At 59.9% G+C, this 21,695-nt stretch overlaps 3 protein-coding genes across 6 annotated transcripts in view; 1 reads left to right on the top strand and 2 right to left on the bottom strand.

Moving 5' to 3' along the window:
* Positions 1 to 297: 297 nt before the first annotated feature.
* Positions 298 to 12,319, bottom strand: VWA5B2 (von Willebrand factor A domain containing 5B2). Of its 3 annotated transcripts, none has more exons than XM_017810497.1 (22): positions 12,224 to 12,319; positions 8,573 to 8,728; positions 8,002 to 8,163; positions 7,472 to 7,685; positions 7,198 to 7,352; positions 6,646 to 6,777; positions 6,409 to 6,533; positions 6,109 to 6,285; positions 5,916 to 6,026; positions 5,598 to 5,800; positions 5,181 to 5,295; positions 4,918 to 5,103; positions 4,657 to 4,816; positions 4,291 to 4,580; positions 2,975 to 3,200; positions 2,545 to 2,889; positions 2,333 to 2,470; positions 2,137 to 2,256; positions 1,816 to 1,893; positions 1,534 to 1,603; positions 1,202 to 1,310; positions 298 to 948 (listed from the first exon to the last, which is right to left on the bottom strand). In XM_017810497.1, the coding sequence occupies exons 2-22, from the start codon at positions 8,709 to 8,711 to the stop codon at positions 340 to 342; spliced, it is 3,864 nt and encodes a 1,287-aa protein (XP_017665986.1). In that variant the 5' UTR covers positions 8,712 to 8,728; positions 12,224 to 12,319; the 3' UTR covers positions 298 to 339. The 3 variants fall into 3 exon arrangements, with proteins under 3 accessions (XP_017665986.1, XP_017665984.1, XP_017665985.1); XM_017810495.1 differs by having other exon boundaries at positions 12,069 to 12,307; XM_017810496.1 differs by lacking the exon at positions 12,224 to 12,319 and adding an exon at positions 9,485 to 9,633.
* A 2,776-nt stretch (positions 12,320 to 15,095) lies between these two features.
* Positions 15,096 to 18,194, top strand: LOC108495122. 2 transcript variants are annotated; one of them, XM_017810444.1, is made up of 2 exons: positions 15,096 to 15,342; positions 16,307 to 18,194. In XM_017810444.1, exon 2 carries the CDS (start codon positions 16,331 to 16,333, stop codon positions 17,456 to 17,458), a length of 1,128 nt encoding a protein of 375 aa, XP_017665933.1. In that variant the 5' UTR covers positions 15,096 to 15,342; positions 16,307 to 16,330; the 3' UTR covers positions 17,459 to 18,194. The 2 variants fall into 2 exon arrangements, with proteins under 2 accessions (XP_017665933.1, XP_017665934.1); XM_017810445.1 differs by lacking the exon at positions 15,096 to 15,342 and adding an exon at positions 15,825 to 15,872.
* A 175-nt stretch (positions 18,195 to 18,369) lies between these two features.
* LOC108495128 (PHD finger protein 13-like) overlaps positions 18,370 to 21,695 on the bottom strand; it is a 4,153-nt gene continuing 827 nt past the window's right edge. The window contains exons 2-5 of the mRNA XM_017810449.1: positions 20,717 to 20,809; positions 19,778 to 20,393; positions 19,420 to 19,458; positions 18,370 to 19,307 (exon numbers count right to left, since the gene is read on the bottom strand). Of these exons, the coding sequence (XP_017665938.1) occupies positions 19,081 to 19,307; positions 19,420 to 19,458; positions 19,778 to 20,393; positions 20,717 to 20,809 (975 nt within the window). The 3' untranslated portion in view covers positions 18,370 to 19,080. The remainder of the gene's footprint in view (positions 19,308 to 19,419; positions 19,459 to 19,777; positions 20,394 to 20,716; positions 20,810 to 21,695) is intronic.

Raw genomic sequence — 21,695 nt, forward strand, 5'->3', positions numbered from 1 at the left:
AGCTGCTGGGGCCATGGGCACTCCCTTTGCAGCCCAGGGAGAGGGGTGCCCAGGGCAGGCAAGCAGCCTCTGGGGTGGGGTTAAAACAGAGGATCTGCAGAATAGTTTTGCCTCAAGGTTTGAATTGCCTTGATGGAGCCCAGGGACCCCTCCAGGACTTTTCCTGTTCTCCTGTCTGCTCCCTCCCATGGTAGATGGCTGGGAAGGTGGTGACCCCCCCCCAGGATTCTGGTGAGCCCTGGTGTGGCCTGAATGGAGCCGACTGCTCGCTGTCCGCAAGAGAGACGCCAGTGCAGGTGGCTTGGAGCCAGGTGTCTTTATTGGCCCCTCGGGCGGCTGTCAGACGTTGTTGGGGTTGTAGCACAGCATGTTCAGCTTGATGTTCTCATCCCAGTGACGCAGCAGCAGGAACAAGTGCCTGGCTGCCCCTTTGAGGCAGCCCACGTCCACCCCCTCGGGCAGCTGCTGTGCCTGCAGCCACGCGTCCGCCTTGGCCGCCACCAGCTCCCACTCCTCAAAGAATCCAGCACAACGGTGCTCCAGCCATGCCAAGGCCACCGCTGTGGCCCAGCTGGCACTCTCCAGGTCCTCCAGCCCCATGTCCTGACAGCTCACACCAGCCTCGGAGGGGGCAGCTGAGTGGGGGCAGGTGTCGGACTCGGAGCCGTGCCCACTGTCCGCCTGTGCCCACACGGCTGCGCTGGGCACCTCGGAGCAAGTACTCCGGGATGGGGGCGAGCTGGGCTGAGGGTCTGTGGTGGGCTCCTCGCCCTCCTCGCCAGCAGGCACTGCCTCGGGGCTGCTCCTGGGCCCTGGGGACACGGGGCTGAGGCTGGCACGGTGGGAGGCGTAGGGGGAGGCCCGGCGCAGGCGGTCCAGAGGGATCTGCACCACTTCGGAGAAGCTCTCGGTGAGCTGGAATGGCCCCCTGGCTTGTTGAAGCTGGACCTGCAAGGGGGAGGCAGGGCTGCAGGAGCGTTCTGGGGCACAGGGACAATCTAGTGCCCCCCAAAATGCCAGCCAAGATCCTCAGAGACATTCAAGGATGCAGCAGGGCTGAGCAGGCACCTACCAGGTTTGCATCTTCTGCTGTTGGTGCTGCTGGGCGTAACCTGGGCAGCTTTGCTGGCACCCCGCAGGGAAGGTGCCCCCGGTGGGATGGGGATGAGGACTGGGATGGGGACAGGGATGGGGTCCTTACCAGTGGGAGGTAGTCATGGATCGCATGGTTGCTGGAGCGCTCGCTTTCCGGGCTGAGGCACTGTGGGCGCAGCACCAGGCTGGGACCCCTGCGCCTGCTCAGGCTAAACCTGTGGGGCAACAGGCAAGGTAACAGGGTGGGGGAAAATTCCAAAAGGGCAGCTGGACTCCAGCCTGCTGCAGGGAAGGGGCTGGAGCACCAAACCCCCCACTTTTGCTGCAGGAGCTGACAGAGGACATTGGACCAGCAGCACTCAAAAAGTGGTACCGTTCCCCTCTCCCCACAACATGCCATTTTTGGTCCCTGGCATCCCCCCCATCCCACAGTGTCACCTGGAGCCAGCGATGCTCTCTGTGGATTTCTGGGAGCCCATGGAGGTGGTGGAGGGGCTGGATGGAGGCCCTGCAAGGGGGAAGAGCTGAGCACAGGGAGAACGTGATGCACGCGGAGGTGTGTCCCACTCCCCACCAGCTGGGAGGGTGGCTCAGCCCATGTGCCCAGGGCAGTGACAGCACAGTGGATGCACCAGCTCCCAGCTGCCAGCAGCAGGATGTCAGATTGCCCCCTGTGTCCCCCCCTCATCCAGCCCTCGGTCCCCTCCAGCCTGGACACACCGTTTGAGCAGTTTCGCTTTTCCCAGCCGTAGGTGGGGGAGGAGATGCTGGCTGGAGTCCTGGGGGTCTCATCTCGCTCTGCAAAAGAGCAAAGTCCTGAGGGGCCCTGGGCTCCAGGGAGCCTCATCACTCACAGCTGCTGTCAGGGACTGCTATGCTGTTCCCCCATGTCTCTCTCCCCAGTGTGGGGCAGATGCCTCTTTCCAGGCTCCACAGCACTCCAGGGAGGACCAGCCCCATGCAACCACCAGCTGAGGATCCCCAGGGACCCCTGTGCAGGTCCCTGGGAAGCATAAACTGAATAAAGGCCTGAGTTGGTACCTGCAGTGCCAGGGGCCTCATCCTGCTCTTCTGCATCCTGCTGCTGGCCCTGCCCCGCTGAAGAGCTGCGGTGGTGCCAGCTCCCTGCTGCAGCAGCTCGTGTCCGGTTGGCTGAGCCAGCTGCAAGGGATGATGCCACCTCAATCCTCTGTCCCTTCACTGCCCCCTCCCCATCCTGCCACACCCTTGTCTGTACCTGTGCCCCACACCTCAGGGGCTGCAGGCAGGGCTGCCTGTGTGGCACTGTCCACAGGCACCAGGCGGGTGTAGAGGGAAGGCACGTTGCAGGCTTTGCTGGTTTGCACAGCTTTCAGACGAAACCGGCGGGCGAAACCTAGCCAGAGCAAGATGTTTAGGGAGAGGGAAATGCCGGGGCTGCACAGAGGGGGGACACGCACTGGCACCCACCCTGCTCCAGCTCAGCTTCCCGCTGTGCCGCACTCTCATTGTCCCGGATGACGGAGCGCGCTGCCAGGCAGTGCACTGGCTTGTCCCAGGCCTTGCCCCCCCGGCGCAGTGGGTCCTCCCTGCCCAGCCCCTCTCGGGGCTGCAGCAGTGACTCCAGTGAGGCTGTCACTTCCCAGGACACAGGCTTGCCAGCTCGTAGTCCGTGGATCACCACCTGGCAGCGCAGGGGCAGGCTGGCATCACCCAGGCTGGGCTGCCTCGGCTCAGGGACTGGTGAAGCGCTGAAGAGGTAGGAGGGCTCCACCAGCATGTCCCAGTCCAGGGGTGTGGGTGAGAGGAGGTTATCTGGGCAATGGCAAGGTGTGGGATCAGTAAGGCAGGAGCACCCGACTCTCTCCCCACCACCCTTGTTCCCAGAGGCAGCACACACTTGACTCCACTGCATTGGGCTGTGTTTGCCGTGCCTGGGGTCCCAGCTCATCCAGCTGCCCCTCCAGGGACTGGTTCCTCTTCTGCGACACCTTCTCCAGGGCCCGGCACAGCTGGTGGGTGTCCAGCTCTCCGTGTGGTGTGGAAAAGCTGCGTCCAGCCAGGGCGGCACGTGCCAGCACCTTCTTCTGTCGCGCCAGCTCCTCCGTGCTCAGGGCCACTGTCACCTGCGGTGGGGACAAGGCTGCTGTCAAGCCTGGCAAAGGTGCTGGCACAAAGCCCAGATTGCACTGAGCCATGAGGTGGCATCTGCACCCCCCTGGCTGCTGGCTGGAGCCACTGGCTGTTGCCAGCCCCACCACTCTGCAGGCTGGCACCAGCAGCCTCCCAGGATGCTTGCCTGGCTCCCTACATGTGGGAAGCACCCAGACAGGAGTTTGCAAACATCCCTGGGGACTGACTCAGGCTGATGCTGGAGTTGCCAGGGATTTGTGTGTGTGCAGGAAGCGGGGTTAGCCAGGATGCTCAGGCCGGATGATGTTGCCCTGGGATGCAGTCCCCAGTGCAGAGTCATGTCCCCACACTGAGATGCTTCCCCTAAAAGCCACGCCAGGGCAGTGGCATCCAAGCCACCTCTTGCCCAGGCAGCAGGGAGCCGGGGAGGATCATTTACGCTGCAGGGAAATCACTTACGCTTGACATTTCAGCAGCAAAGGTCACCAGCTGTGCTGCTGTGCGACAGGAGCAGGTTACCTAACCCATGCCATGGGAAGAAGCATGTCCTGGGGCTGGGGGACAGCTGGCCTCGCCCGGCCTCAGGGCCGTCATCACCGGGGCAACTGCCGCTCCCCATCCCAGGGACCCAGGTATGAAGCAGCAGGAATGTGGCCCACCGCTAATGAAGCATCTGGCAGCATTTGCTGAGAGCTGAAGGAGCCAGGCAGGAGCTCAGCCAACCGGCCCCTCCTCTCAACAGATTTGTTACCTGATGCTGGCCCAGCTATTTTCACTTGGTTTCTGCAGCATCAAGGAGGCACTGAGTTGGCTCAGGGGTCTGTTAGACACCCAGCTGACTGCTGGCCAGGGACACTGGGGGATCAGCTGCTTGGTCCCCAGCTGTCCCATTCCAGCAGTGAAAACCACCCAAAGAACCTCCTCATGGCACCCATGGCTGATCCTTGCTTAAAATCCAGGCTATAGCACTCTGGTTCCCAGCCCAGCAGCCATGTGCCTGGGCACAGCAGGGCAGCAAGACCCCAGCTAAGTCAGGAACAACCCCCACACCTGTGAGTCCCTGCACTCCACTGGCATCCTTACCTTGGTGCCAGCCGGAGCGGAGGGCAGTGGGGCAGATTTGGTGGAGGATTCACAGAGGGACAGGCTCTTCTGGCCCTGCTGGGAGGTGACATCCGCACCAGGGGCCGAGGAGCCTCCCTCGGGGGCTACATCCCGAGAGCCAGTGGACTCGCTGCTGGTGGAGCTGCGGGAGAGCAGCCCCCGGCTGTGGTCAGTGCTGACAGAGCAGTGTGTCAGGACATACTGCTCCTGGATGTAGGAGGGTTGGTAAATCCGCTTCCAGATGTCTCCCCCTGATACGGGATCCATACCTGCCCGATAAGCAGACACCCTGTCAGCCCATAGCTCTCATGTGTGCCCCCCGCCCTGGCCCTGGACCCCACTCACTCCGCTCTGACACCTCTGTACTCCCAGCGAAAAGCTCCAGGGAGGCATCCCCAGATCCTGGGTTGCTCTGGGGTGGCTGGCGGCTCTCCCCAGGACTGGGCACCTCCTCCTGGGAGGGAAAGGCTGAGCCCCGGGAGCCCTGACATGCCCCTTCCCGGCCCTAAGGGAAAGAAGGCACCACCATCAGCCCCCTGCCTGGGGAGAAGCCAGCAGCACCGGAAGCATGCCATTCTCCACGTGCCAGGGTGGTGCCAGCCGTACCGGATGGTGCCTGTTGCCAAAGCGGGCGATGCTGTAGAGGACGCAGTAGCTGACAAGGCGGTCGCCGGGGTAGAGGGCCGGGAGCTCAGTGGGGGAGAGCAGAGCCTCCATGCTGTCGGGGACGTACCAGTCGATGGTGATGTCGCTGACAGCCGGCTCGATCGCCTTCTTCAGGGACTTAATCAGCTGGGGTGGGGAGAGGACACAGTGTCAGACATGGCAGTGCCCCCCAGTGCCCCCTATTGCCCCTGCCCGGGCGTTACCTTGGGCTGCAGCCTCTCGGCCGGGCTCAGGAACTCAGCACGGCCCCGGCTCACTCTGGCCATGCCCTTCAGCAGCTGCTGGCACACCCGGGGGCCCATGCCAAAGCTGAAGCACCTGCAGGAGAGCCGAGTAATGGAAAGCCATGGCCGGGCTGGTGCCAGGGACTGGCAAGCCCAGTGGTGAGCTCAGCAGCAGGGCTGGAAAGGAATGTCTGGTAGCCAGAGTGCCACCCTGGCTGCATGCTGGGCTCTGCCACCCGCAGGGAGAGCTGAGCCAGTGGGTTGAGAGATGTGATGGGTGAAGGACACCCTCAGGGCTGGTGGAGGTGAGACTTTGGGCTGCATAAGGAGAAATCAGTGGAAACAGCACAGGGAACATGGAGAACACCGTGACCTGCCACAGTGCCAGTGCCATACCTGACAGTGCTGGCCTGTCTGCGCACCAGCCGGAGGATCCTGCCTGCATTGCCCACCGCTGTGCCAGTGAAGAGGAAGAGCTGGCGGGGGTATCCATGGTGGAGGGGCTGTGCCAGCGCCCAGCCCAGGGCTGCCAGCAGGTTGGTGCTGCCGGGGTCTGCCCGCAGCCCACCAAGGTGCTCACAGGCACGGCGCAGGGTCTCCTGTCAGCACAGAGAGCCAGCCTCACAGCAGTCCCACAGCTCAACAGCCCCCACTCCAGGGAGCTGGGACGGGGACAGAGACAAGCTGGTGGGGGGCTTTGCCTGGAGCACTCACGTTGCTGCAGAGGCGACTGGAGGGGAAGAGTGGCTTGACATCAGCACCAAAGCCGGCAATGTTGAGCAGCGTCCCTGATGGGAGGCTCTTCAGAGCCACCAGCAAAGCCTCCTGGGGTGACATTGGGGACCAGGGAGTGTTGCTAAGGACCAGCCACCCAGGGAGCATCCTTGGACCCATGGCCGTGCCTCACCTTGACCTTTTCAAGGTCTGGGCTGCTCATGGAGCTGCTGCAGTCGATGAGGAAGAGGATCTCACGGGTGACACTCTGCAGGTCCCCAGGGATGGTCTCCACCGCCGGGCAGAAGTTCAGCATCAGCACAGGGTTGGGGAAGATGTCTTTGTGGAAACGCCTCTGCACAAAAGCCACCTGCAAGCCAGGCAGGTCAGGAGCTTTCTCACACCACCTGGACCATGTCAGGGTCTTCCTCACCCACGTTCCAGTACCTCCCCCCCTTCCTCCTCCTCCTTCCTGCTGGGCCAGCAATGTCACCTGTCTCTCGCCACTGCTGTCCTTCCTGGCAATCCGCACGTAATCCCGGCGGCTCCGGATGTGTGCCTCGTACTCAGGGTATGTCATGGTGCCATCCTCAATCACCAGGTGGGGGTGATGGGGCTCTGAGGGGCACAGGAGAATTTGGAGCCAGCCTGTGCCACAAGGGGCTGGGCGACACTCAAGATGGTTTTGGGGTGATGCCCCAAACCTGCCAAGGGCACTGTCCCCTCTCACCACAAGGGTAGAGGATGATCTCCAGGTCACTATCATAGCGGTGGGGCTCAGCCAGGGTGACGCAGGTGGTGGTGGCAGAACTGGCCCAGGGATCCGCGTCAGCTCTCAGGGCATGGGATGGGCTCTCCAGCCCTGCGGAGAGAGCAATGCAGCAGGGCAGCCCCTCACATACCCCCTCCTCAACCCCCTGACCTGCCACGCTCCACAGCAGTGGCTACTCCCTGCCAGATCTAATGGGATTAACTGGGCCTACAGCCAGGAGCACATCCCCATCATTCCCTCCTTGCCCATCCTCTCCCTTATCCATCACGTCTCCCTGTTTCACAGGAGGCTGTTGACCTAAAGCCGCTCAAACACACAGGCAGGGTGACTTTGAGGGGTCCCAGACCCAAGGGTGGGGGAAAAGGCTTCTTCACCTGTAGGGAGTGCAAGAAGATGCCTGAGGACAGGGGCTCACATCCTCTTAGAAGCATGGAAGGACCAGGGTACACCACACACATTTTGAAGAGGTTTTACACAACCACCTGATACCACCCAAGCTGCCCTTGCTACCTGCCAGCAAGCAGGGACCCTTCACCAGCAACTCGAAGGCAAACTCATAAGGAAAAGGGTTGTAGGGTCGTCCCCGAAAGACATCCATGCTCTCCACGGGTGCCTTGGTGGGTGTCTGGCTCCGGGCACCTGGCCCCCCGAAACAGCTGGTGGGGCTGCAAGGGGAGAGCGGGTGATGGCTCCCGCCCTCTCTCCCCACTTGCCCAGCATTTGCATCTCCCCCCCCAGGGATGGCGGAGACTGAGGAAGTCATGAAAATCACCATAGGGCCAACCTGTCGTCACACAAGCTTGCCGGCTCGCTTTCGGGGTCAGCGGGGACACGGGGCGTGAGGATGGGAGGCAGGAGGAGGCGCAGGGCCCCGTCCGGCAACGTGGGCAGCTCCTGCGCCGTGCTCAGGGTGACAGCCAGGCTCTCCAATGGGCAGAGTGTGCCGGTGCCGATGATGAAGGTGGAGCGCTCTGCGTCTTCATCCAGGACAACATGGCCTGGGCAGGGGAGGGATGGTGGCGAGGTCAGCAAGGCGTACGGGGTTGTGGAGGAGGGCATGAATGGCCCTGACTGCTCTCAAAGGTGGCAGCAGGGCACAGGCATGTGGGCCATGCCAAAGGTGGGCAGAACCCTAGGAGAGGTGGAGGGAGGGGAAAGGAGGTGCTGACATTTCCAGCCCCAGACACCCCTCAGAAGGTGCTGGGGTGGCCTAGCAGGGGTCTCAGCACCTCATATCCCCCCATACTTCACCTGCCCATTCTGAGCCTGCTGGCCAGGAACACCCAACAGCATCACCCATGCCACAGCACTTACCGCTGGCACAGCGGCACGGCCGGCCAGGGCTGGGGCTGCACTGGAGGCAGCAGTCCTGTGCCCGGTGCCGGTTCTGGACCTGGAATGTCACCCGCCGGCTGCCCACCGCTGCCTCAAAGCTGGCCACTACCTCCGACTCCTCCAGCGGGTAGATGAAGATGCCTGCAGGCAGGAGAGAGCCCCGAGGCAGATCCCGGCATGGCCGTATCCGTGGCACGCAACAGCCCGTGGCAGCCCTGCTGAGAACCTCTCTGACTTGCAAGGTGATTTAGATGCACGAGAACAAGGCACCATGCAGGAAGGACCCAGAGCCTCACTAACCCAGAGGGAGGATGAAATCCCGCTCTTTCTCAATGATTGGAATGTTTTTGCTCAGTCTCACTCTCCTCTTGCCCACAGTGGGTAGCAGTACCCCCACCTCCGCTGGCCTCCACCTTTGCTCCCCAAACTGAGCAAGGTTTGGGAGTTGGGACACAGGTGGGCTGGAGACAGGATGCTTTTCAGCATCATGGCTTTTAGAAGGCCGTGCAGGCAGCCCGGGTCTCTGCCAGCCCTGATAGCCCCCTCTTACCTTCCACAGGCTCCTCGTGGGGGTTGGTGTACATGAGGTGAGCAGTGATGCTCAGGGTGTATCCGTTGGCACAAGCCTTCACTGTGGAGCTCTTCAGGGGTAGAGCCTCCCAGGAGGAGAGGGCATAGAGGCCCGGCATGGTCCCTCAGTGTGCAGCTGTGAGCAGAGGGGAGGCAGGGACTGGGTGCTGAGGGACGGGGTCTGCTGGAAGGGGCTTCTGTGCGCAAGCCATTTCCATCTGCCCAGTCTGCAGGGGGGAGCAGGTCTCCAGCCCTCCCCCATCCCGGGGATGCTGCTCTTCAGCATCCACAAAACACATACACCTGGTCCCAGGTCTCTGCTCAGACCAGAGCCACAGGAGCCCACAGAGAGGGGAACAAAACTCCCGTGGGCAGTGGTTACATGCAAGCTCCAAGCCCTGGCAAACAAGCAGAGACCCCTAGATAATGGCCAGCCACACCCAGCCTATCTCTCAACCACCCCAGAGCAGCTCCAGAACCTCCCCAGGTCATCTCTTTCAGTGGCTGGGAGATGAACATCTGCTGCTCCCATCTCCATTCACCCCAGAGGTTACCAGGGAAATTTGTTTAAAAAAAAAAAAATTACAAAAAAACCCCAACCAAAACCAGAAGGGCGAGAAGCCCACAGTGTAACTAGGACAAAGACACGAGCAGTGTTTGCTGGGGGTTTAATAATTAACAACAAGGTCAGTGCTGCACTGAAGAACAGCACAGTGGGGAAGGCACTGCAGGGTGGAGCCTGGCAAGTGGACGATCCTCGCCTCTGGGAGAGTAATGCTTTGCCCAGAAATGGATAAGTCTGGTGTCCCACCCTTTGGGAAGAAAAGAGGCAGCTGAGGATGCCTTCCAGCCAGGGCACCAACTCCACTCCACTTCCCCTTGGGGAACATACCTAGGAGCCACATCCCAAATAATTGTCTGGAGCCAATGCAACTCTCTAACATCAGCCCACCCTATGCCATCAAATATTTGTGTAAAATATTTGTATCAGCCTTAGCCCTGGCTGTGTAGATCTGTGCATAGTATGCATGGAGTCTGCTGCAGACATGGGTCTGACTTCTGCTCTGTATCCCCTGCCTACCCCAAGCACCTGTGACCCAACAGCAGCAAGGTTCCCCCTCAACGCCATGTGCTGGTGTTCCAGCATGTAACATGCCTGGGGCAAGGACAAGGCCAGGTACAAGTAAGCCATCTGGCCCCCACTCCAGTGGCCTTCATCCTGGGAACAGCTCATAAGAGCATCGGTAATGGGAGGCTTGGGGTGCTCTCGGCATGCGGTCACAGAGTGCCTCTCACAGAGCACCCTTGAAAGTGGAGCAGGGATACATCCTTGGAGGCAGCACTAGGACCAAGCCCACAGCCAGCACAAGGCAGGGAGCCTCACAGAAGTGTATTAGCAATGTGGCTGCATCCCAGAAAAATCAGTCCATTAGGTCGGAGGAGAGACATTTACCTGCTCAACAGGCACTGCAGGGTTACGCTGATAGATCCTGGCCACTCAACCACTCCCCAGCATCACCAATCCCCCACCCTGTGTGCAGGATGCTGCACACACTGCTGAGCCCCCCAGACTACTCTTCCAGAACACAAAGGTTGCGCAGGGTCCCTGCACAGCCCACTGTTCCCCCACACTGACTGTGCCACAGCTGGGAACATCATCAGCTTCTTCCTGCCCTGACCGCAGCACCCAGACAGGCTCTGGAGACCAGGACTCCCCTGACCCAGCCACACTGAGCTATTAAAGACATATTTCACCCCAAAGCCCTTCCATTTGTTCCCAAGGCACCCCGTTAGATGCTCAGCAACCTGCCCACTATTTGCCGTGCCGCCCATTAGCCAGGTCACTGCCAGCTTGTTTACCAGGGACTTACTGGAGAAGGTGTCCTGGCTGCTTTTTATCACTTCTCTTTACATTTACCCTCACAGAGTAAACAGGGCCCATCTGGCCCTGCCACGCTTCATGCTGGCTGCTCTAAGCCCCGTGGTAATGAATAAAACCAGACCCTATGGTCCTCACCCCACTCTCTTCGTCCTCTTTCCCCAGGGCAGCAAATTGTCCTCAGGTGCCAGCGTGACATCACCAACAAGTCCCCAGACCTCTCCCCATCCCCAGCATGATTTCCAGTCCCCTAACAGCCCCCTCTTCTTCTTTCCTTCTCACCTACTGCCCACACTAGCTGGTTTAACCAGCAGCATCCCCAGTACGGAGGGGCCACAGGAGGCAGTGAGCAGCTCTCTGTGCCGGCAGCTAAAAGTCATCTTTGAAGGAAAGGAGGTAACTCTTCCTTATGTCAGAATAATTCAGGCTTTCTCTTCTCACCCATGGGCAGGCTGAGTTTTCCAGAGAGGCTGCTGCAGGGAGGCAGGCGCCTGAGTCCAGCTGACTCTCCTTAGCTGTCTGACGAGTTGTCAGAGTTTCACCTGCTGCAGCAACAGCTACCTGCACCAGGGTTCAGGCTGGTCCCAGAGAAGGAAGGGGCCAGTGCCAGCATAGGCAAACCAAGCGGAAATTTCCACTGGTGACAGATACGCAGGCAGGTACAAGAGGAAGGATGGAGGGAGAGGAGACCAAGCCTCTGCAACAATGCTTGGAGTGAGGAGGTATTGCTGCCCCTCCTGCTCGCTCACATTACTCCCTGCTTCCCTCACCTCCCCTCTCTGTGGGACATCCCATGGGGCACAAAGACATGAGAGCAGGATCCATCCCAGCTCCTGGAGCACGAAGAAGATTATGGAGGCAGGAGGCATGGTATAGACAGTGGTGGTGGTGCTGCTGCTGGCCTGTGCCCATGGGACATGCCACTTTGTGGAGACCAAAAAGGATTGAAGAGGAAAGAGGTTCCCAGATGAGGCAAAGGGCTGTCTCCAGCCTGTGGTACTGTCTGCTTTGTCTGCTGGAAAGTGGAAATAGAGAGTAGAGTCCACTGCACACGTGCATGCAAGCATGCACACACACCCTGGTTCTGACACCACATCCAGGACCACCACCTCCAGGACCTGTGCTGCTGCTCTTGCCTCCCCAGAGCCACTAAAACCCCTGGAAAACCCCAGCCCCATGCCAGGGAACAACAGTTACTTGTCCTCAACGCATCCTAACACAGGCACCCCCCTCTCAAAAAAATTTCAGAGTCCCATGGATTTCCCCTGACATGGACACATCCCAGCGGGGCAGCCCCACAGAAGGGTCCCAGTGCTCCTTCACCACGAGACAGTTGTGGCGTGGGCCAGGGGCTGGTTGCAGATACCTTGGAGCATGTTCCCAGCAGTTACTGGGACCAGCCCTGCCCAGTCCCTGCCAGATGGTGATTTCAGCACTTTTGTGGCCCTGCTGCCTCATCTTCCACCTCTCACCCCTTGTGCCAGCCGGGCTGCACTGGCAGTGGGTGTGCGACCATGGGACACCAAGGAATTGCAGGAGATGTGCAGGGTCCCAGGCCACCGTAGTCCCAGATTCCCCCCCCCATCCTGGCCCTTACCTGGAGGAGGAGGAGGAGGAGAAGGAGGAGGAGAAGGAGGAGGATGACACAGGAGCTGCAGGCTCGGCTCAGAACCCACTGGGTCCCTGCCCTGTGCAGAGCCCTCTTCCCTGGGAATGGGTTTCCCTGCCCCTCTGGCTGGATGGCTGCAGTACCCGAGGGATGAGCAGTCCTTCCCCGCCTCTCCCTGCTGCAGACTCCCTCTCTGGCACTGGCTCCTTCACCGCCCTCGCTCCATCCCTCACTCCCTGTGCCAGCAGCTGAGCTGCTCCAAGCCCAGCCTCATTAAAGAGACACACTCCCTGGTACCGCCGCCCGGGGGGAGGTGGGGGGATGCTCTCACGGGGAACACTGGGGGTCTCAGGGGATGGCCAACACCCCCAAAGAGTGACAGGAACCAGTCAAGAGCAGAGTCGATGGCTGTGGGCTGCTCTGCACCAACAGAATATCAATTTCCAGGCAAACTTGTATACTGGTGAGACCCCAGGTGATGCTACAGCATCAAAACCACAGAGTTTGGCTGAGTGGGACATGTAACCACACCCTGCGTGTCCATCCCCCCCACAAACAGAGCACAGGGCAAAACAGCCCCCATCGGCCAGCTGAAGTCTCCAGTACAAATACCATGGGCCACAAATGTCACAATCAGCTCCACTAGGAAAGGTGTCAGCTGCCCTGGGACCACCACAAAACAGCCAGGTGCAGGCAGATGCTGCACATCCACCCCAAACCCAGATGCCCTGGGGTCCCACTAGGCTGTCCCCATTAGACTCCATGTACTGCAGTGAAATCCCAGCTCTGAGGAGCAGGAGAGAGGGGGAATTCAGGGACAGCCCAGCTTTTGGGTGACAAGTATGACAACAAACTCCCCTGGGGAGGGTGCAGACAGTCAGGAAGTCCCAGTGAAGTCAGGACATGTATGCTGGCAGGGAGATCTCACAGCCTGGGATGCACTGGGAATCCCTCCGCCACCACTGACAGATCTGTGTTCCCAAGTGGGACCAGAGAAATCCACCTGATTTGGGACTAATTCCTGCCCTGCCTCTCCCAGGCAGCTCCCTGTGCTATAGATAGGACTGTGCTGCTGCAGCTCTTTTTATAGAGCACACAGAGAGGAGTCCCCCACCCCACCCCCAAGCACTGCAGAACCCACCACTGCAGCCATGCCAAACCTGGAGCCAGTCCAGGCACAAACTGGGGCAGAAAGCTCCAGCAGCACCACGAGGGGAGCAGCCCCTGGTCCTCGGCAGGTATTTTTGTATCTCACCTCTAAGTTGACCCATATGTCACTACAGCTTCAGCTTCTTGACACAGGTTTCACAGGTGATGGCAGGAACAACGGAGGGAAATCTTGGCGGAAGACATCCTTTGCTGCACATGAGACACACTCCCCCTTCTTGACCCCTTACCCTGAGATTCAATCAACAATTATCTGGCCAAGAGGCACTCTGTGGTTCCCTAGGGTCCTTGCAAGAGCACTCTGAGCCATTCTCTCTCCCATGCGAGATGCCCTACGGCATGCTGCTTCCCCTCTCCGTGCTGCACAGAGAGCGAGCTGAAGTGTGCAGCTGCTCCCCTTCCCTCTCATTTACAAGAGAAGGATGCTAACCCATGTATTATCCCCCCCCCGTGACAGCTGCCAGCTCTGGGAGCTGCTGGAGGCCCCGCACGCACCACAGCACATCTTCACAGCCTGCAGCATGCACGACACTCCTGCTCCCATCGTCATGGCAAGTGCTGAGCTGCTCCAGACCCACAAAAAACCCTGCAAGCTTTGATTTTTCCCTGAGAGATCATTTCTAGGCCAAGCTGAGGCAAAGAGAAGTGTCCAAATGCTGGGTCAGTGCCACCAGCCGGGGTGATGCGGCTTGGCCAGCCCACCGCGTCAGACGTCGGTCTTGGTGTGACAGCAGGTGAATAACAACAGCATGCACAGCACTGGGGCACAGGTGAACCTCCCCAGCCCACTGGTGACCACAGCAGCCCCAGGCAGGCATAGACAGGCTCCATCCCATTCTGTACAGTGCTCCCAGCAGCGTCAGGCATCAGGCGTGTGTGTCCCTGCTCTGCACTGTCACAGCTTCACTACAGTAGTTCATCACAGCCACAAATAGATCTGGAGAGCCTGGTGTTGCCTTTTGGCAGAGTGCTGAGCTAAGGCATGTGTTAAACCCTTTAAACACAGGCCCAGCTTAGCCCAATGGCTCTATTCATCATCCTCACACCCCAGTGACCCCACACAGCCCAGTGATCCCACACAGCCCTCACCAGCAGCCACAGCACAGCCCAAGGGACCAGTCAGGGCCTGGGTATTTATCCTCAAATGCCCCATACCTTGAACTGAATTATCACGCAGAGACGAGGCTGGCTGGAGGGGCTCGAACCACAAAGCTCTTACAGATGCTCTCAGGTCACTGTGACTTTAGTGTGAGTTTAGTTATTTGGGAAATAACCCAAAACCCAAGGAGATACCAGCTGGTGTCAGGCTGGCAGTGATTGTGCTCGACACAGCTGCAGCTTCTCAGACCCCACTGAGGGCTGCAAAGGGAGAGGATTGGCCTGCAGGGAGAGTGACAGGGGTGCCCTCTTTGGCTGCTCCCTAATCAGCAAGAACTAAACAAGATCTTGAGGATGGGTAGCACAGAGGAGGAAGGGAATGCTAGTGATGTTTCTGGTCAAAATCAGGTGCATCTTGGCTTAACCTGTGTAATATCAGTCTGCCAAGTTGCAGGGAGTTACAGAGGGGCCGGAGGGAAAAAATGAAACAACACATCAGCAGAGATAGAGACGCTGGTAGAGACACCAGGGATCCTTGGGGAGAGGGGCTGGGAATACTGCCAGCACTTCTGCTTGCCCAAACTTAACTGAAGTCTCCGCAGGATGCTGGCGCAGGCAGATGGGGCTGGAAGCCCCTGTGGGGCTGGCTCTTACACAGATCCAGGACACGCATTGGTGTCTGCTGAGTTTCCTTTCGGCGGCCGGAAACAGGGGGGGCTCACAGCCTTGGGGGGGGGCACGTGGGGGATCGCGCCGCAGCCAGCCCGCCGGGATCAGGGAGTGGCGCCACGCTCGCTGCCGAAAAGGAAACTCCCCGGATTGGAGGAAAGCGACTCCCCGGATTTGAGGAAAGCGAAACTCCTCGTGCCGCTGACGCCCTGCCTCTCTTCTTCCTCCACAGCGGCCGAACCCTCCGCGGGCTGCGAGCAAAGCTCTGCGGTCTCTGCGCGGGGACCCTCCTCACACGGCAGCACAGCCGGGCAGCGGGTGCCCGAGGGTGGGTATTGCTGCTCCAGCTTCTCGCTGCCATCCTTCTCCCGAGGGTCTGCTCGCGGTGGGACGTGGCGGTTCAGATCAGCTTGGGCCATCGGGGCTCGGCGGGATCCCGTCAGGTCAGCCCGTCCCTTCGCAGTGGAGCCCGAGAGGCTCGGACCGCTCCCCACGGGCGGAGATGGGGTAGGCGGGGGGCAGGCTCGGATCCCTGGCCACGAGTGGAGGCTGTCGGGGGCTTGTCCCTAGCCCGGAGTAAAATGTTATCTGGGGGCCTGGGGGCGGTGGGGGCATGATGCGGGGAAAGGCTGAGGGGTGTCGGGCCGGGAGCGGAGCGGGCAGGTCCGGGCATATCCCGCGGCGGGCATGGCCGTGCGGCTGCTTCCCTCTAGCGGGGACCGGGGGCTCGGCCGCCGGCTGCGCCCAGCACCGCACCTCCCTCCCGCACGCCTCGGGCCGCCACCGCCCCCGCAGCACGTGGTGCGGGCGGGACGCGCTTCCGGAGCGGCGGCGGAGCCGTGAGAGGGGCGGCATCGGGTGAGGCGGCACCGGGAGCTCCGTGCCCCGGTCCCGGAGCGCGCGTGGGGTCCCCGGGACGGAGCCAGGCAGGCCCCCCACCCGTGTCCGCACCCCCGCTGGCCGAGCGGATGGGCCCGCGGGGATCCCGCCCGGTCCCCGGGCAACCGTGGTGCCCGCGGGCACCGCTGCCGCATCCCCGCGGAGGTGGCCCCGGGGGATCTCGCTGTCCCCCCGCCCTGTCCTTGGGGTGGCAAGGGCTGGGATGGGGGGAGGGGGCTGAGGACAAGCAGCCCAGCTGGGCCAGCCGCCATTCCACCGTGGCACATTGGAGAAAGGGGTGGGTACAGCAGCTCTGGCAGGGACACAGCACCCTGGGGCAGGCGCAGGGAGGCGCAAGGAAAAGGAAATGAGTGTTTTGGGGACTTGCATTAAACTTTATTCCATGCCCACAGCATAAGACTCTCTGACTCATAGCAATGGGAAGACCCAGGAAGGAGTCCGCTGGCACATCATCCCCTCGGGCGGCCACAACTGCCTCCAAAACTGCCCCTGCCGCACCACCACCTTCTACTTCGGCCACTCGGGCCAAGGCCACGATTGCAGGCAGCCGATCCCAATGTGCTCCAGCTGCCAAGGCTACTACCCCCAGTCAGGGCCGGGGAAGAAAGGCAGATTCTGCTCAGCCAAGACCCACAGCATCCTGTGGAGCCCGAGGAGATGCTGGGGACCAGAGCAGAGCACCTCCTAGGAATTCCTCTACAACCCAGAGGAAGCTGTCTGATGCCAAAGCAGCTGCTGGTCTGGCCAGACCTGACCCGTGTCTGCAGAAGCAGCCTGGTGCTGACCCGAACAAAGCCTTGGACCGATTCCTGCCCCCTGTGAAGAGCCAGGACATCCCACGGGTGGAGAAGGAAACACGGGGCCAGTGGAGCAACCCCAAGTGGTATGAGATGCGGGAGAACCGCATCACAGCCTCTGTGGCCTCCAAAATTGCCAACAGCAGGTTTGCCAATGGCAAGACAGATGAGGTGCCCCAGTCCTACCTGAAAGCTGTGGTGAACCCCGGCCCTGGGGTGCAGACCCCGGCCATGTCCTGGGGAATTCGCAATGAGAAGGCGGCCGTGCAGGCCTACGAGCAGAAGGCGAGGGCAGTGGGCAAGCCAGTGAAGGTGGAGGACTGTGGCCTCTTCATTCACCCAGACAAGAAGTGGCTTGCTGCCAGCCCAGATGGAGTCATCAAAGAGGAGACTACGGGGAAGGACCTGGGGCTACTGGAGGTTAAGTGTCCCTACAAGCACAGGAACAGGACGGTGCGCGAGGCCTGCAAGGACAAGGACTTCTGCCTGGAGGTGGATGGGGACTCCTATGCCCTGAAGAAGAATCATGGCTACTTCACCCAGGTCCAATGCCAGCTGGCGACAGCCGGCTTCGAGCGGGCTGACTTTGTGGTGCACACCAAAAAGGAGACAGCTGTAGTCCCAGTCCAGTTTGATGCTGAGTTCTGGAGGAAGACGGAGCCCAAGCTGGAGAAGTTTTACTCAGAGGCAGTGGTTCCCCACCTGGAGCAGAAGGCAGGTGGCTCTGCCTGGGCTAAGGAGGAGTAGACCCCTGACTACCTACTTCACCTAGATGCTTGTTTGGCTGCATAAACCCAGCTTTGACCCCTAGCATAGAAATTACATCCTTGTTAGCTGCTGTTCCTGGACCATTCACAGCCTTAGGACTGAAATGTTGTACCAGCAGGACCCTGCTTGGTAAGGGTTCCCACAAACAGTGCCTTCTTCCTGCCCTAGGCAGGTCAATGCTTGACCCCCAGAGCCTTCTTGCCCTGCCCCCCTCACTGCATCCCCCATCTAACCTAACAGCATGCCTGGTGGAAGCTGGCACACCTCTGGATCTTCAGGGAAAGCCAGTGATATGTCTGTGTTGGAATTAAATAAGCCTGAAATAGACTTATTTTGTGGAGAAAACTGGAATCATTAGCACCTCAATTGCTGTCAGGACTAAATCATAACTGCACTCCAGAGTGGAGACAGAGGCAAGGTTTGTCAGAGCCCAAGAGCGAAACTCATCTAAACAGTGATGTGCCTTAAGCGTCAGAGCAACAGCATGTGGACACCTTCCCTCCCTGAGCCATCGGACCTGCTGCTTCTGTGGAATAACCCATGACATTCCCCATGAGATGGCTGTAGCCTCTGGACCAGGGTTCCCATTGAAGAGGGTTATCCCCCAAGCCATGCACCTCCTGAGGACCTTTCTGTAGAGCCATCCCTGTGCACCTATGTAACAGTGTGGGGAGGTGGTTGTCACTCTGTTAAATAAAAGATCCACTGGCCTGGTCGTTCCCTGTGATTTTTGCAGCTTGGGATTTCCCGGGGGGGGGTGTGTAGTGGGGCTGAGTGGGACTCCCACACCAGGTCCCCTCCCAGCCACAGCAGAAAGGAAGAAGGGGAGCACTTCGGTCCCGGGGGGACATGAGACCCAAGGTCACCGAACTATGCCAAGGCCACCACTGTTATGGCAAAAGTATTTATTATATACATAAGACTCCAGCCACACTCCACAGGGCAAGGACCAGAATTTGCTATAATACAAAGTAACTATAATACAAAGTAACTATAATACAAATTAACTATAATACAAAGTAACTATAAAAACATAAAGCACTTTTGGGGCCCAGGCTTTCCACAGGAGGAGAGAGGCACAGGGACGAGGCTGGGGGCTGCTGTGTGACAGGGGGCTGTCCCACACCCTCCTCCCAGCTGTGGTCCCACAGTAACCAGATGTGCAAGTAGGAAAGAACCCAGTTAAGAATTATAGTCATGGGGACTGGCAGGTAGGGGCTGAGCTCAGTGTCACCAGGACAGGAGTGGGGTCTGCATCCCCCAGGGAAAGTGCAGAAGGCACATGGGCAGGGCTCTTTGGAGGGGCTGTGAGGAGGAGGTGGGATCCAACAGCTAGTGCACGTGGGACCCCAGGAGATCACAAACACTAACACACCACCCACAGGGATCGTGGCTGGACCACCCTCCTCTCCTCCACACACCTCTGGGATAACTGAGCTCCGTGGCCAATGTGATCCTCAGGGAGGACACGTGTGGCAGCTTTCAGGAGTCAGAAGTGTGAGGGGGACAGTCTGGCCCTGTGTCCCAGCCCCTCCCCTGCCAGTGCATTGATTGTCTTCAGGTTAAAAAGAGGCCCCCAGCCGTCCTGCTCTGCAGGAACTTCAGTCAACGAGGCGCTTGCGGGGCACTGTCCGAGCTCGGTTCGAGCGGCGAATCTCCTGCTTGGCATCCCGGCATCGCTGGCAGATGAAAATGTCAGGCACATTGGATTTGCGGATCTTGGCACAAGAGAGATGGATCCAGGTAGCGCATTCATTACATTCGATCATGGGCCTCCCTGCAAAGGGCTTCATGCAGAAGCAAGTGATCAGATCCCAGGCATCGTCGTCTGGTCAGGGAGAGAGATACACTGGTCAGAAACCACACTACCACCTGCAGGTCTGGCTGTGGCCAGACTAGCCAGTTCCTCTAGGTGTTAAATGGGACAGCCCACCACTCACCTTCTGCTTTGGTGTTGGGAACTTCCGCAAATTCGACTGCTAAAGTTGCAAAAGGGGGGAAAAAAGAGAAAAAAAAAGGAAGACCAGATGAGCAAGGCAACCCTACACCCCATTTCAGACCCACTTCAGGTCTGCACCACCTACTCTACACAATAGAGCTGCCAAAGGACAGGTCAGCTCCCTGCCCTCTGCTCTTCAGTCCCCCTCAGGTCCCAAAGGTACTCCCCTTGCTGGGAGAGGCTTGGGCCATCAACAAGCCCTCCCTGTGGCCAGCATGAGTGGCTCCAGCTGAGGGAGGGACAATGCTTGGCACTGTCTACAGCACAACGGGGCCCTCTGCACTCCCTTTGACACTCACCGCTGAGCTGGGAGGTCCCTCTGCTTGTGTCTTCCCCTTTGCTTTGGTCCAAGGTATTACAGGAACTGGGGCTTTTCCTCCCTCCAGAGAAGGGGTCATGCTCCTTTAGCTGAGGATCCTCTCCTGCTGGCTTCTCGGTCCCCTGCGCTCCATACATCCAGTCTTTCTCCTCCTTCATCGGCTCCTCCAGGAGGGAGTTGGGCTGAGGGTCCCCAGACAAGTTGGGGGAAGGCTCCAATAGCTCCTCTTTCACAGGAGACAGCTGTCCTGCCAGTGCAGCCAGCTGTTTCACCCCATCCTGCTCTGCCCCAAAGTCCTTCCAAGCACTCAGTGGCACCCTCTTCTTCACCTCCTGCTCCAGAATGCGTTTCTTTGCTGGTGGTTTCTTCCGTTTGATTTGCTGGGGCCGGACATTGTAAAAGCCAGTGGAAAAGACAGGGCTGCTCATAAGCAGGCCATTGTCCACAACTCCCCTGGCCACAGCATTCCTGCTCTTCCTACTGTCCATTGGGATGTGGCAGTCAGAAGAGTGAGATGAGGTCGAGCTATCACTGTCCTGAGTGCTCCCTGTGCTGTTCTGGGGACTCATACTGCCTCCATGGGTCCAGGGCACATACTACAAGAGGAGAAGATGCAGGATTAGCATGGGAGACTGCAGCACATTCATTCAGGGTAAAGAGAGGGAGGCTGGGGCTGGAGGATGACTGTCCAGACGTGTCTATCCAAACTTCAAGGCCAGGTTGGATGGGCACCTAGGCAACATGATTTAGTAAGTGGGACCCCTGCCCATGGTGAGGGGTTGGAACTAGATGATCTCTACGGTCCCTTCAAACCCAAACCATTCTATAATTCTTTATGATTAAGAGCTGGGTCTCCACATGGCAAAGAATCCAGGGGAACCAGTATCTTTGTAGAGGAACACCCTGCAAGCCCACTTACCTCTTCAGGGTAGGGGATGTAGCCTGCATAAGCCAGAACGAAGGTGCAGAACTGGTTGAAATCCTCCACAGTTCTCCGTCGTTTCTGAAGCGGCTGCAACAAACACCACGAGTGGATTAAACTCCCAGGATATCTCAACCTGAGCCGATACCACAGCTGGTGCCGGCAGCAGCCATGGACTGCCCAGCAATTTTACAAGCACAGAATATCGAGGTTACTCAAACATCCATCTTTCTTTTAACCAATCCTCACATCATCTGCCGAGGCAGATGCAGCCCTTCCCCTTAAACCCAGATCGCGAGAGGGGGGGGAGTCGGCGGGATGGACACACACGACGACACCGTGACGACATGCCGGGACACCCAGAGCCCGGCAGCCGCCGGCAGAGCCTGACTCAGAGCCTCGGGGCCCCGCTACCGGGTTATCCACCACCCACGGGCGGTGACTCCAGGCCGGGGGACTCTCCCGGGGCAGCGGCCAGTGCTCTCGGGACTCGGTCCCGCGGGGGGAGCGGCGGGAGGGGCGGGCGCCGGAGGCAGCACCGGCGCCCCCCGGGACAACCACGCACCCCGGCGGCCCCGGGGGGAGCCGGGGCCGGTCCGCAGCCCTCGCCCCGCGGCGGCGGCCGGCGATGGGAGGGGGTGTCGGGGGCGGCCCCCCCGCACCGCCCGTCCCCGCGCCGGGCACCTGATGGCTCCCAAGATGGCGCCGCGCTGCCGGTCCTGCCCCGGCCGACCGGCCTGGGGGGGACCCCGCCCCCCGCACGGACCCCCTGAACCCGCGGTACCCGCGCCGCCACGGGACCCCCACACCCCCGCACCGGTGCGCAGCACCCCCGCTCCCCTTCACACACACGCGCGCACCCCGGCACCCCCGCAGCCCCCAGCACAGCCGGCCACACCGCCGCCCATCCACGGGGATCCCGAGTGCCGCCGCCGCGCCCCCCCCGGGCAGCATCCCCCGCCCGTGCCCACAGCCC

This window comes from Lepidothrix coronata, unplaced genomic scaffold (genome assembly GCF_001604755.1).
Source record: "Lepidothrix coronata isolate B3197 unplaced genomic scaffold, Lepidothrix_coronata-1.0 Scaffold29, whole genome shotgun sequence".
In the NCBI taxonomy this organism is placed as follows: domain Eukaryota; kingdom Metazoa; phylum Chordata; class Aves; order Passeriformes; family Pipridae; genus Lepidothrix; species Lepidothrix coronata.